At 35.4% G+C, this 14,589-nt stretch overlaps 1 protein-coding gene across 1 annotated transcript in view; it reads right to left on the bottom strand.

The window, feature by feature from the left end:
• ITFG1 (integrin alpha FG-GAP repeat containing 1) overlaps positions 1–14,589 on the bottom strand; it is an 87,292-nt gene that overhangs the window by 12,211 nt on the left and 60,492 nt on the right. The window contains exons 13-14 of the mRNA XM_059824734.1: positions 11,315–11,358; positions 9,704–9,782 (exon numbers count right to left, since the gene is read on the bottom strand). Coding sequence (XP_059680717.1) covers positions 9,704–9,782; positions 11,315–11,358 — 123 coding nt within the window. The remainder of the gene's footprint in view (positions 1–9,703; positions 9,783–11,314; positions 11,359–14,589) is intronic.

Genomic DNA, 14,589 nt, shown 5'->3' with positions numbered 1-14,589 from the left:
CAGTACTTGTTCTTTTATATCTGAATTAAGGCATTTCCCTTCTATCTCCATTATACTGATGTAAACTTGCTGAAAGCTTAGGAGTAGCGCAATATGCCCTAGGTTAAATTGGATGCCCTCAACAGCTTATTTCAGGGTGACTACACCTAAGCAGCATACATGCTTAAATGAAGCCAGTTTAACTTTACGAAGGGAAGGTGATTGCATTTACATGTAGAAGCAATGCTTTCTATTGTTTCTTTAAACAGAACTGATAATGTGCGATACTGGATTTATGAACAGCCTAGTTGAACCTACATAAATAGATTCACAACACTGATATTGTTCTGTCAGTTTAGATAAGCTTATTTTGTGGAATAATAGAGCAGAACATACAAGATCACTAGAGAGAGTTGAAAGACTAATGGAAACTCTGCTTTCAAACCTGTGGTCTCCTGAAGTGCCAATCTTTTTTTTTTTTTTTTTATTACACTTTTCTTGACAAAATATCATTTGCATTTAAGTAGTCCACTAAAGCCATTCAGATTAATTCAAGATACAGTAATAATATTTAGGCTTTCAAAAGTCCCCTGAATTCAATATATTAGAGGACTGAATAGCTAAATGTATTTTCATAACTAAAAATGTTATGCCATTATTTCTTCCAGTTGCTATATTTTCCTCTAATTAGCAAAATGATGCATTTATTCGAAGCTTTAATACATTCACCAAAATAGTAACTGAAGATACTTGTGAAGTGTGAATCAACTTGTCAAAACCACCCCAAAATCTAACAGAGTTAGAAAATGTAACAAGGAGTTGCTTTGTTTTAGATATATATTCTTTGTATCTCTTGACAATATAGGCAGCTTTTCTGGTAAAAACCCAGTTAATTGTGTAAAACACAGTATCTGAGTTGTAGTCTCTAGTTTCAGACTTGCATCTAAGTTCTTCTGTACCGTCATCTACCTGAATACTGAGGTCAACACATTCTTGTAGATTGATACACATATGCATCCTAGAAAAACTGAAACTTATTCCAAAAAACTACATGCAGAAGTTGCATGAATTGCTGCGTAGCTGTGAAGAACATGCATGCAACAGCTGGAATCAGACAAAGCCAGTTTAAGTGTTAGCTAAAATTTCACAGTGAATTTGCATCACTTAAGCTGCATAGTTGAAACACTACAGGGATATTTACATTAGAGCGATTATCAGTATTGTGCTACATTGCACACCAAAGAGTTTTCCCATCTTTTGAAGCTGGCAGCTCCTTATTTTATTTGAAAATATGCCAGAACCACTTACTGCAAAAGAAAGGGAAAATATATCTGATAATAATGAAATACCTGTGTAATATGCATAAGAATTTACAAAGCCGTTTTCAGAAAAAAAACCCCAAAACCCCAACAACTCCAAACTTGAAAGCTTTTTAGAAAGTTAGAGAATTTGATTTCCTTGGCTTTAGTTGACAGCTTTACTTCAGTTCCCTTGTTACTGCCTTTGGAGTTATAGGTCACTGGTTGGAAAAAAAAAATATAGTGGAGAAAGAGCTCTTTTTCTGCTTAAAATTATGCAATGGCAATTTCAGCTTTCTAAGGGCTGAGGATGTCTTCCTCTTCTGACTTAGCTGCTTTCCTCTTTTCATTAGTCCACACAATAGGAAATTCTAGATTAATGCAGTACACAATTTCACCACTCAGCTTTTTCTGCAATATCTTTTCCTGCAGTTCCAGAAATAACTGGGGAAAGTGGATTGAAAGGGCACACTTGCAACTTTGATACCTATTACTTGCAGTGCTGCTAAAACTTGTGATACTTCTGAAGCCCAAACTCCAAATCTGATGCATTTACAGGAGAATATGTTTTCGTTAAGAAAAACTTATCACACCATGCAATTATAGAAGTAAAACTAGAAACTCTTTAAAAACTCTTAAAAACCCCCAAACAAACAATAAAATGATCATATTGCTGATATTCCAAATCCTTTGTACAGGGGAAAGTTGTCTAATTTGTAATGCCTAAATATTTAAAGTTTGGTAATATTGCATGCAACCTTACAAGTTCAAGTAAGTTTCTAAACAAGAGAGAGATATAGAAAAACATACTAGCAGGATATCCCCTCCTACAGCAACCAGAAAATCCCTCTTAACAGAATCCAGCTATTCAATTATTAAATGATTCCAGCTTGTTCCATGAATACATTCTTCTTTCTGTATAGTGGAATTCCACATAATGAATCCTGCAGTGTCAAATGGCTATTGAAATAAAGCTGATTTTGCTTTTGTCTGGTACATATTGCAATGTTTATGTTTAAATTTATTACTGTAATAGTTGCTAGATATTTTTGTTCACCTCACAATCCAATTTAGTTCAACAGCATGAGAACTGAATGCAACAACAGGAAAGAATAAGCAGATTTCAAAAAACCAGAAGGGCATGACTTAACAGCATGCAAAAGGTCATTCTGCCATGGAAGGTTTAAAACAAAACCAAGCAAACCCAGCAAAAGGGAAGAGCTCTGAAATGAGAACTGCAAAGGCCATTAGTCCATACAGCTTCAGTCACACCGATGCTTAAACAAATTATGACTTGATCCATATGAGCAATTCTATTACTCTATTCATATGATAATATTATGCCTGTGTATGGATATGGATCTTTGACTAAACCTTAAACATCTATTATTCTGTTGTTCCTGGCCCACAGGTTTAATATTTTTGGTAGACACAAAATGCAACTATGACCCTACTTATTTCAAACTTTAAGTCCATTGGTGTATTTTTACTTTAAGAGAGAAAATTAAGATGTCCGTAGCACAGGCTGAAACACAAAAGATATTCTCTCATTTTAAGTGGAAGTGAAAACATGAAACAATACATCAACCTGAAGCTCCAGCCAGGTTGGGCCTGGCTTGCAGGGTTCATCCGGTACATAGAAGACATGTGGTACATCAAAAAATATATAAAAAGTATTTTGGGAATGCCACACACTGCACAGCATATCAGGTCCTCCCCCCCACAGGTGTCCTTATCACAAAAGCGGCAAGAGGAAGCTATGAGCGTTTTTGCCTCAGCTGTCTGGCTAGTCAACCCACTAAGGAGTCAGCCAGTATTGCTGTGATTATGGCAACGCATAGCTACCAGTCTTACCCTTCTACCTGCCTGTCTGCAGACAGGGAGACTTCAAAGGCCAGAAATTCCTACAAAGGAGAGAAAAGAGAAGGTATCTGAGGGTTCAGATGTTACACAGCAGAAGGAGAAAGCAAGCAGGAAGATAGAAAAATTGGGTTGTGGTGAAAGGGGTATCAGAAGGAAAAACAGGGTAAAAAGACGCTGATGGGTAAAGGCAGCCTGATGTTCATAGTAGAAGTCTCTACAGGACTACCCAGTTATTTGACTTGCTCAGCCCTTGACCAGGCAACATTGCAGTAACAAATTTTAAATGCCTGTCTTGTGCTGGTGCTACAGTATGAAATCGTCCTTGTGCAGTGTCTGAAAACATTTCAGTAAATTAAATTTAATATGGAGCAGCTGTTAAAGTATCTGATCTTACTTATGTTGTTCTGGGTCCACAAGGACATTAGTTCTAAGAAAATCAGTTTGTGTTATTGGTAATAAAATAAATGAAACCAAATATATCAAGTAGGTAGCCTTCTCAAGAAAACACAAAGGATCATTACTGGACCCACTTCAGCTTGCAAAAATGACATGCCTGCATTTTAGCCAAGGTCAGAACTGTTAACAAATAGAGCCATATAGATGTTATCTGCAGTAATCTAACTGGCATCAGTCATTAAGCGAAATTCTATTCAAAACCAAAGAGGTTTAGTAGAGCTACTATTTCATTATCAACAATTATTTTTTTAGGATGCTGATTTTAAAAAAAAAAAACAAAACAAAACAAAACCAAAACAACCACACAACAAAAAGAACGAACAAAGCCCAACAACTTGCATTTGGTTAGCTTTACTAAATTTCTCCTATGTATCCTCCCCGTCCCAAGAAAAGCTTCAATCTGCTGTGTGCTCAACTTTAGATCTTACACTCTACTTTATGCTATGCATTGTTGCTTACAAGACTCAGCTGAAAAACACCATTTCAGAATGACATTAGAAATTTCTTAGAAGCTAATAGAAGCCTGGAAATGCAGATATAGAGCTGAAAATCCAGGATGACACTCATACTTAACTGTGGGGTCTCCTTAAAAATGACAACTCCAAAAGAAACGGGGAGTGGAGAAGGCAGATTACAGGAAACAGATCAGAAAGCATGACTTAAATTTGAGTTTGCGTACTTCTCCCATATTGACACCTGGACCTGATTTGATCTCAAGCATAAAATTCCTTAAATATTTGAAGAAGCTGTTACAATTGAATTTCCTCTCAGAGAGAGAAGGTCTGTGGAGATACTAACTGCAGATGCAAGACCCAGTACTTCTCAATTCTAATACTCATTTTGGCAATTGCTATTCCTTGTAGCTAATTTAACAGTATTTCTTGTAAGATTACAAGTGAATTGAGCAATGTGAAAATAAAAGCACAGAATATGCACTAATTATTATTCTGCTATCTTTTAACAACATACTGGAATGTTAATAGGAGAGAGAATAATTCTAACAATCTTTTAAAAAAACCCTCGTAATTTTGCAGATTTCCTGTAGTTAAGGCTTGGCAGATCAAAGAACCTTAAACTGAATTAGATAAGGACAGCTGTATGTGCCTTTTTATTTTACTCTTTGTATGAATATTGCATGCATGAAAGATACCATAATTCAGAACTAAAGACCTGCAGAATTAGGAAGATCAGAAGCAGAATGGTGGACATTTCATTGAGTATTGTATGATTTACTTTAGCCCAGGGCTGGAAGGATAACTTAAGGTGACTGGATACTTTGGTTTCAGTGGTCCAGCCAATAACTCTTCCCCTGCTAAGACCAGTGGTAAAGACAACAAATAGCATCAGCTGACTTGAAAAAAAAAATTGAATGGTGAGCATTGTTTTCATTAGAAAAAGAGCTATGTTGTTATATTGCTCCTTGGGAATGAGATGGATTATTTAAAAAATACGACTACAAACTATCAGATTCTCTCATTATTGCTTTCATATAATTAAAAGCTTCAGATATGGACTGTTCCATGATATTATATAAGGAATGCAAATACGTTGGTGAAAATTAGGTTTAAAGTAGTGTATCAATGCTATACTTTTAAAAGCTTAATGTGGGAAAAGATTTTTTTGTAAGTTTAGATACGGCCCAAAAATGCCATGTGGGTTTGGTACTGCCTGCCAGTACACATATATAGAAGTGTTGCTTGAGATATTTCTTGATAGTCAAACAGAATACGATTCTGATGCAGCAGTCTGTTTTTCAAGATAACAACCTGTAGGCCAGTAATTCTAGTTAAAGGAACATTTACTGAATTTTAAGAGTAGGACTTGTAAAAGAAGAAAGTTTAGCTACAAACTTAATATAATAGCTTCAGAAAATGTGACTTTGAAAAGTTCTTACAGGAATTATACAGACTCAAAAAATCTATTAACATATTACAGTTGAGAAACTGATCAAAGACAGTATTATAAAATTCCCTGTAGCAATACTGCTAGGGTCATAAATGCACTTGGAATTCATTACTGTTATTTCATAATGCCAAAACAGAAAAGGAAATTCATCATGATTGGACTCTGTTAGGTATTGTAAATAGGGTAGCAGTGAAGATAAATGGTACTACAGCAGTATTAAATCATATTTAATAGCTGTTTCTTAGAGTAAATTGTAAAAACATTGCATTTCTAGAAGCACTGCCTCCCCCCCGCCCCCCCCAAAAAAACCAAACCAAACCAAACCAAAACCCCCCAACCAACCAAACTAACCAAACCCCAAACTTTTAAGAAAATGTATTTGGTTTTGTTCTTGGAAGAGAGAACCAGAAAAAAAAATAAGAAAATGATACAGAAAATAGGTCCAAATTTTAAGCTAGCTTTATTTCCCACATATGTAAGGAATTTGTAAGCGATGTGCTTTCTTCCATGACACAGAGGTCTATAGTTGGAAGAACATCCTTATTTTGCCACTGGCTTATTTTATAAGCTTGCTTAAATAGTAAGGGCAAAACATATACAAAACTAACCCATCTAAACTTGTATTTCCTCAAAGTGGGGTTTAGAATCAGTTTATACTGCTGTGAATTAACCTTTTAATAGATATTCTGCACTTGACAAAATAATGGATTTGTGAGCTCTCATCTTCTGATTTAAATTATGTCAATTTATAAAAATCAAATTTATTTTAAAAAGCAGCATGTAATATATCACCCAGATATGCCAAGTTTCAGTCCCCTACAGTTACTATTTATGATATCCCAAATATAAAGTATTTTAAAGAATCTAATAATATAGATGCTACTAGCTGTTGAACATCATTTTAGGTGTATTGTATGAGTTCACTTAAAATATCACATTTCTAAGTCTGAGACTGTGTTAATTACAACTGAGTAGCAAGTTAAAAACTCCTCTGACTACATCTACAACAATGAATCTAAATGAGTATAATTACATCTAAGCAAAGGTTATGGTGTAGGTTTTTTTGATTTATAGCCATTTTATAGCACTTTCCTAAAGAATTAAAAAAGGGTCAGTTTGATGGCTTTACTAATGAGTTTCCTTCCCTATGGAAAAAATGTCTTTTTTGTTACTTAGGCAAACAGAGTTATTCATCAGTACTCCCGATTTTCTGATAATAAGGTTATGTGTAGGTATCTAGTCACAAGTCACACGGCCAAAGGAACTATGAAGCTGTGTTTTCATTAAGTTAGTTTATATTCACATGGGTGCACCAAATTTAGGCAGGCCTCCATTAAGTCCCAGTGAGCCTGAAGGAATCAATACATTACACTACTTTAAACCCACCAATTTCTTCATTTAGATGCATGTTCACCCAATGAATGCACTCAGCTAACTTTTAGTGGCAGGCTGGAAGGAAATTTTGTAATATAGAAAATAAAATAATTTCCAGTAACTCTGACAGCAGCTCTCAAGAAGAAGCTTTATCAATAGGTCCATATATTGCAAGACGATAGCCCCCAAGAGTACAGAGGGGCAGTGATCAACTGCAAGCAGTTTAGTTAACAGCATAAAGAGAGATTAGGGAACTCCAATCTTTATTACACAAATTTGTGAAAGTAAAAGAGTTTTTACTAAGATATGAAGTGCATTCCAAATATACTTTTGTTGTTTTGAAAAACATGGACTTATCTGTCTTTTAAAAAAGGAATAGGTACAACAAAATTGCTTGTATTTAATAGTATAGGTCTTACCGGTATCCTATCAGAAACTCAACTCTAAAGCCAATATGCAACATGGAAGCAAAAAGAGGACAAACCCCAAGATACCCAAGTCATCAAGAAAGAACAGAACAGAAAAGGTACTCCAATGTGGATTAAAGTAACATGGATAACACAGTAGGAATCTCTAGAAACCTGTCCTGAAGCAAAGTACCTTCAAAAATGGGATAGAAGCTGTGAAACTAAGGATGTCTGTATTTGTATGAATATGAATCGTGCATGTCTTTGCAAGTAGCCCTACTTCCTGTCTGGAACCTGCAGTATCTTTGAGCCTTATCTTCTATTTCCCCATAAACCCTCCGCAGTACACTCAGCTTTTTTCTGCTATGCTCCTTCATTACTGCTTGGGCAAGAACATTTCAGGCTATGGCTAATTGCAACTGCACGCGTGCTGACCACACGGCCAGCCTGAGGACAAAACCAGACCAAGTAACTGTTGATCTCTAACCGAAGTTTTTTCCTCATGTGGAATTTTGTCTTCTACCGAACTGCTGATTTTTACAGAACTGGTAGGGTTTTATTTGAGGCACATATGGTCCAATTAAAATTGGCTTAAGTAAGCTGGTGGATTCAAAAGTTATTAGGGACCACAAATAACCAAAAAGACAGCATACTGAAGTAAGTTTCCCACCCATGGGAATCCAGGCTTTTGAGGGATAAGGAGAAAGATCCTGTGTAGGCCTTTACCATTATTTTCAGACACAGTTAACAAGATAGGCTGTACTATGACTTGGCTCTGACAAAGCCTGCAAGCCTTCATCTTGGTAATTGGCAATAATGAGATACGCCAGTTGTTACCCAACCAGAACTAGCTTCCTAAGGACATGGGTCAAATAGTCTAACAGAGCATAGTGTAACTAAAAATCTCTAAACTCACCATGGGGTTTTAAGTGTTTCTAACTACATATGTAAACTCTTTTTAAATTTAGCTTATGAAGAAAACCTTTGAAGCAATGAAGCCGAGTGTACAACTGGCAGGACGATTAGTTTGTTAAAATGAATTTGTGCAATGATTAGAAAAAAAATACTCTGCGTTTTCATGTTAGCATTAATTATTAGTTTGATTAAAATGTAGGCTAATATTTTCAAGCTTTCAAACCCATATTTAAGCATGTATGAATACAGAAGTGCTACAGAATATCAGGATATGTTTTTGCAGCTATCTGGTTTGTGTTTCAGGACATCTTCTTTCTCTTTTATTTTTCCTAGGGTGGAATTAACAGTCTTGAGCACAGCATTCAAGGTGAGAGCGTTATCATTGATTTAGGACCTTAACATGTCAGCATTTTTTCCCCTAAATTATTGCTGCTATTTAAATTAGCGTTATACAGAATACAGTTTTCCCAGTGAACTACGGGAAACTTTTTTTTAAATTCTGAGTTTAATTTGAAATAAGACTTGAGTGACAGATGCAGATGACTCCCACCATTGGGAACGAGTCCAAATGGCACAACTTACAGACATGCATACTCTGATCATGTTTTGGCTTGGGATTTTTTGCCTAAGCAAGACGTGAGTCCATTATGGTCATAAGATGAACAGTCGTAAGTTAGACTAACAAACCACTTAGTACAGTCACCTGTGTCTTCTACTAGCCACTAGTTACATACCTAGGAAGGCAGCATAAAATCCAGGATATTCTAAAACTGCTCAAGCAGTGTCTAATTATTCTATTTTTGTCTACTTTGTTTTTTGACTCATGTAAACTGTGGCATCTGCAACATCTCATGCGATTAAACCTCTACTTAATCTGCAAGTTGCATGAAGCACTGCTTCTTTCCATTTATTTTGACCCTGTTACCTAATGATCTTTGATACCTTGTAGTTCTTGTATTACATGAAACGATGCAGCCATTCCCTCTCTATCTTCCTCATGCTACTCATAATTTTATAGAAGCCTGTTAGCCTGCCAGATGTAGTGAACAACTCCAGAAAAATACATCCTGTGTTTAGTGAATATTATGTTGATCCTTTTTCATGTGGCTACTAGATTCTATTTAGGTATTTCAAGGCCACTGTTGTTTCTTAATACATAATTGCTAAGGAACTGGTAGGAAAAGTAAATCATCAGAAGCTTATGCTGTTCCACAAACTAGTGATATCATACCCAACGATTTTTCAGATTGAGCAAGATACAGCCAGCTGTTCAAACCCAATTTGCATGGGACAGAAGAAAAGAAAAAAGAATGCAGTTGCAATGTTTGTAATAAATATGCAATCTGTAAAGAAAGAAGGTTAGGGGGTTTTGGCCTTGTAAACTGAAGACGCTATCCAAAACCAGTCCCATTTCACTCTGTAAACTTCTTTCCAACTCTTTAGGTTGCTGAGAAGTATATACAGACAGAACTTGCCCTGTGTATTCTCATAATGAGATTATCTTACCTGACCCATTTTTCAGGTATCCATTTGCATCTACAGTAGTGTACATGATGTAAGGACCAGGCTGATTAACACCGAAAGGCTACAAGGGGGGGGAAGGAAAAGCAAGCAAAATTTTAGGAACAGACAAAGCTATAGTTATAAAACAGTAAGCCAAAAGAAAACTGCTTCTAGATTAATGATTTCCTTTTGATATGGATAATTTCAAAATCTTGCAACTCTTTTGGTCATAGCATTATGTGGAAATTAATTTTCAAATTAAGGCTAATCAGTTGGCTAAGTAACATTTAGTTTCTTGTGAAGAAAGCAATACTATTCAGTCCTCTAGCAAAAGGTTTAATGTTTCCTTGGAAGTTACAAGTAACATAAAAAAACCCCTAAAAATTCAAAGAAATAACTGCATGTTCTGAAAAAGCAGAACTCATTTGATATTGTCTGAGAGAATGCACTAGCTTGATGGTCTTTCTGAATTGAAAAATACTACACAAATTCAAAATTTTATAATAATTATTTAGCAGTGTTTTATTTAATTAATGAAAGTGGTTGAATAGTTACTTGTCGAATACCAATATCTATTTTAAGCAAATTCTCTTGAGGGAGAAAATGTACTTAAACATCAAAGTACAGTTATGGAGAAAAAAATTAAATAAATAAAATAAAAAAAAAAAAATCAAAGGGAGTTGTGAGAGTGATGAACCGTTACAAATGCACCTAGCTGTATTCTGGCATAATATACTTTATGTTACTTTCTGACAGAGAACTTCTATTACAGTGGAGGCAATAGTGTTTCAATGATCTTGATAATTAAATGTTCACCAACATCTGTTGTGAAAATTTGCTTTTTAAACACTTTCTTTAGTTTTGTAATTAAGCTAATACTACTATCAAACTCCCTTATTATATCAGAAATTAAACCCTATGTCTTAAAATAGGCATGAAGAAAAAGTTGGTCCCATTTGAAGTAGTTTTTGTATTTTCAAGTCAAAATAAATTTCATATTTTTTCAGAGCTAAAGTGCTAATGCTAGCTTTGATTCCTCTAAGTTCCTCTTTTAGGCCAACTTTCACTGTGAATGTTGCTAAATAGTTTGCTAATTGAAAGTTTGTTGGGTGAGTTGTGGGGTCTCTGGAGATGATTAAAATAGTTGAAATAGAAATCAGCACACGCATGTGTAGCTATCTGCAGAATCATCAGAACAAAGTATATTTCCTATTGTACCCACTTACTGTATTTTAGTCCAGAAGTGGCTACATGGCTGAAATCTGTCCCATAATCAGTTTTGCCTGGCCTTTGTGACTGCCCAGAACAAGACTTGGCACACTACACAGTTTGGGCATCCAGCTGTATTACACAAGTTTTTCTTGTATCTGGTATATCCCGGCCCCCACGACGCTGGGTAACAAAGCTCACTACAGAATTAGTCAATTGATTTCGTCTCTGAGCAGGCAGCTGGTGAAAGGTAGGGGTCTCAGATATGCAGAACTTGGCCAGTCATGATTTGGATTACACATTCTTCCAGTCAATAACTGTCTTAATATGTGGAGAGTTTTTGGTATAACTAGACCTCAGCTTATTTGAAGCTAAATAGTAATGCAAAGTTGCAGTTATACTTACTGTTATTTTCCGAGGACAGTCATTAGAACAGAGGCCACTGAGAACTGCAAAAAAAAAAGTGAGCTTGTAGTGTTTATGTTCAGAAGCCATTTTACGAGCACTACCTCTGAAATCTGTTAAAGTATAGTAATAGTGTCAGGTAGCCATTAAAACACATAAAGAAAATAAATGTCTTCTATATGACTTATGTTAATGTATAAAAAAATTCCTAATCTGTTTGAAATATACTTCTTTGCAGAGATTAATCAGCTTGTCACTGTTTTATCATACCTCATTGGTTAACCAGCTTCAAAAGGAGAGACTTGCCAGTTAAAAGAATTCTAAATTAAAACATTTTTAAAATAGTGGACTGTACATTTACTAATTATTCTTAATTTCTAACCATTTAGAAATATTGGCAGAGATTCAGCTGTACTGTTTTAACTGGTAAAAATGTAAGTAAAGGCTTTTACTTCTATACAAGGGATAGTTTTACATCTTGATTTAAAGCCATTCACAAAAGCTGTAACAAACAAAAATCCCATTACCTATTTATTCTACGAATTCAAAAGTATTATAAGCAGATGTGTATAATGCTACTTAATAGCTAAAGCCTGTGACAGTTGTTCCATTACTTGTTTAAAAGTTATTAGTTTCAAAAATCAGTTAAATTACAGAAATATCTCTTAAAGACTTATATAACCAACTGAATGACGGACAATGAAAGCCATCTGTTCTATAACGTAGAACATCCTGTCACATTAGAACACCAGTACTAAAATGCCTTTAAAATAAGCAACAACACACACACACACACAAAAAAAATCTAAGGTGTCATTCTGATGCAACATTTGGACTTCAAATGACAACAGTTTGGTTGAGCAGCAGCCTGATAATGGCTATGAGCAGGGAAGAGGATACAGACCAGGCAGTATCAAAGCTAAGTAAAAACGTAACTTCTCCATGAGTTACAGTATCCCAAAGCAAGTGTGGCAGACAGCAAAAATTAAGCTTTGGACCAGATTTGAGGGCATGTCATCCTACCCACTAGGATTTTTTTAAAGCTTTTTCTGTCTACTTTAAGGCTCCATGGAGTTTCAGGTACAAAATGTTTGGGGGCAGTGAAATACTAAAAGGTGCATATAAGATGTTCAAAGTGTAATAGTCTGATGAGAAATCATTCCCTACTGGAGTCAGAAATGGCACTGTTCTAGTGAAGGAACATTTCTAATATTTTTTGTGCAAATATTAACAACTGTCATGATTCCCAAGTTATCATTCTTTGCTTGAGATTTAAAAAGGTTGAAATTTCCAAACACAGAAAAATCTATTCTTTTTATACAGTCCAAAAAAAATATCTGGACAGGTAAGATGAAGGTGTGGCAAAGCAGAATGTGAAGATTGTGTGTATCTACAAATAGACTTTTTAAGCTACAAGCTTATTTTGTATGTTATACAGAGGTGTGTATACAAGTGGAACCAACTCTTCCCATTTTGATGCAAAATGGCACACTGCTTTTGCTGTTCAATTTCACTACTGGAACAAATAATCTGACCAAGTACATTAGACATCAGTTATAATAAGCAAAACTGTTCTCATTGTCTATATGCCAAATAAGTGAACACAATGCATTTACTAACTCGCAAAAAGTATGTTTTGTTAGAAATATTCTCCCCTGTATCACAGTAAAAATATTTTTAGACTAGTCATTAATTCCCATTTCCTGGGGTTTCTATGCAAAAACAGTCACACTCTGAAAGGCTGCTAAAAAAAGGCTTGCTCCAATTTTTAAGATAGATCTACACAGAGTGGATCAAAAAGCATGTTGCAAATTACTCTTTTCCCCATTAAAATATCACACAATTATAATTCTAATATGGCTTTGTGAAGTGTAAGATTTTTCTAGAGGATTTTCTGCATGCTTGTGTGAATCACACTACCCATATACAGTATTATTTAAAAGAAGGCTTCCATCAACCTGGCAAATCATTATAGGGTATTACAATGAGAATAAAGCTCAGGCTAAGGAGAAAGTAATAAAGGCATCAGCCCCCAGTAGAAGCTGCAGTTCTGTTTACCTTATGGTGTGCAGAATGTGTGCTTTAGAAGGATTAGATGCATTTAAATAATATGAATGCAAATACAATTTTTGAAGGTGAACCTCTAGCTGTTCCTGTTTAGCTTTGTCCTCATAAGCTCACATACAGCCTCATTTTTTAACTCGTTCTCAAAACATCCAGACAGACAGAGAAGCAATGAGCTCAAACTCAACACCTTTGCAGTCTGGAAGAACACGGCAGGGCACACAACTTGAAAACCTAATTATTCTCAATTACAAATACCATAATCTAACTAGAGCCTTTTAAACCAAGGCTCTAATTAACTCACACACCCTTGACACGTTCATTGACATTCTACGCTTTTACAGTAAGGTGTGGTTTGTGCCATGTAGTGCTTTTAGTCTGAAAACACCAAACTGACTCACACCGGCGCTCAGAACAGATCATGCAGCATAAGCAAAATATACACCATGCCAGTCATCACTGAAATGAAACCAGCCTATTTTGCACTAGATTCTGCATCATTTCCAGATGATATAGAAAAGAACTCCAGTAAAGTAGGCTTGATACAACAGAGGTACAGCAAAAAAGACAGAAGTCCCTCCTGGAAAGAAAACACTGCCATCACGCAAGACACAGATGAAAATAAGTGCACTTGGCTATTGTTTCTTGCCTAGGTTTCGGAAAACAGGCAAGATAAAAAAGCAGTCATTGTAGACAAAGAAAGCATGTTCCTTCAAGTCAATACTGCTGTGATTTCTTCTGGTTCCTTTCTGTCTCACTGAGGCATACATATTTATATTTGCAAGCATAATAATATTTTTCCTCAAATTAGTGATTTATGAGCTAATCTTCCTCCAAATTTTAAATAGCATCACACATTAAAAAACCCCCAAACCTAAGTTGAATGATAGATATGTGTAGATCTAATGCTATTTTTATATTGACAACATTATGTTATGTGAGGAGATAAGTGAAGGCATTGTACAAAAGATTCATAGAAGGGGCCTCATAAGATCAGCTAGTCCAACCCTTTCCCTCAAAAACAATTAAATATACTACATAATTTCCTAACCTAGTTGTCAGGACCTCTAATGTTGGTAATTCTGTAGCTTCTCCAGGAACTTATGTTAGTACTTCACAAGCTGTCATATAGGAAATTACTATTTATTCTTTGTAGTTTGTTACTTTATGTTGCATACCTGCATGACACAGAACACTTTTCCCCCATTGTT

This window comes from Gavia stellata, chromosome 15, assembly GCF_030936135.1.
Source record: "Gavia stellata isolate bGavSte3 chromosome 15, bGavSte3.hap2, whole genome shotgun sequence".
Lineage (NCBI taxonomy): Eukaryota > Metazoa > Chordata > Aves > Gaviiformes > Gaviidae > Gavia > Gavia stellata.
This window is presented reverse-complemented; position numbering and strand designations above follow the sequence as displayed.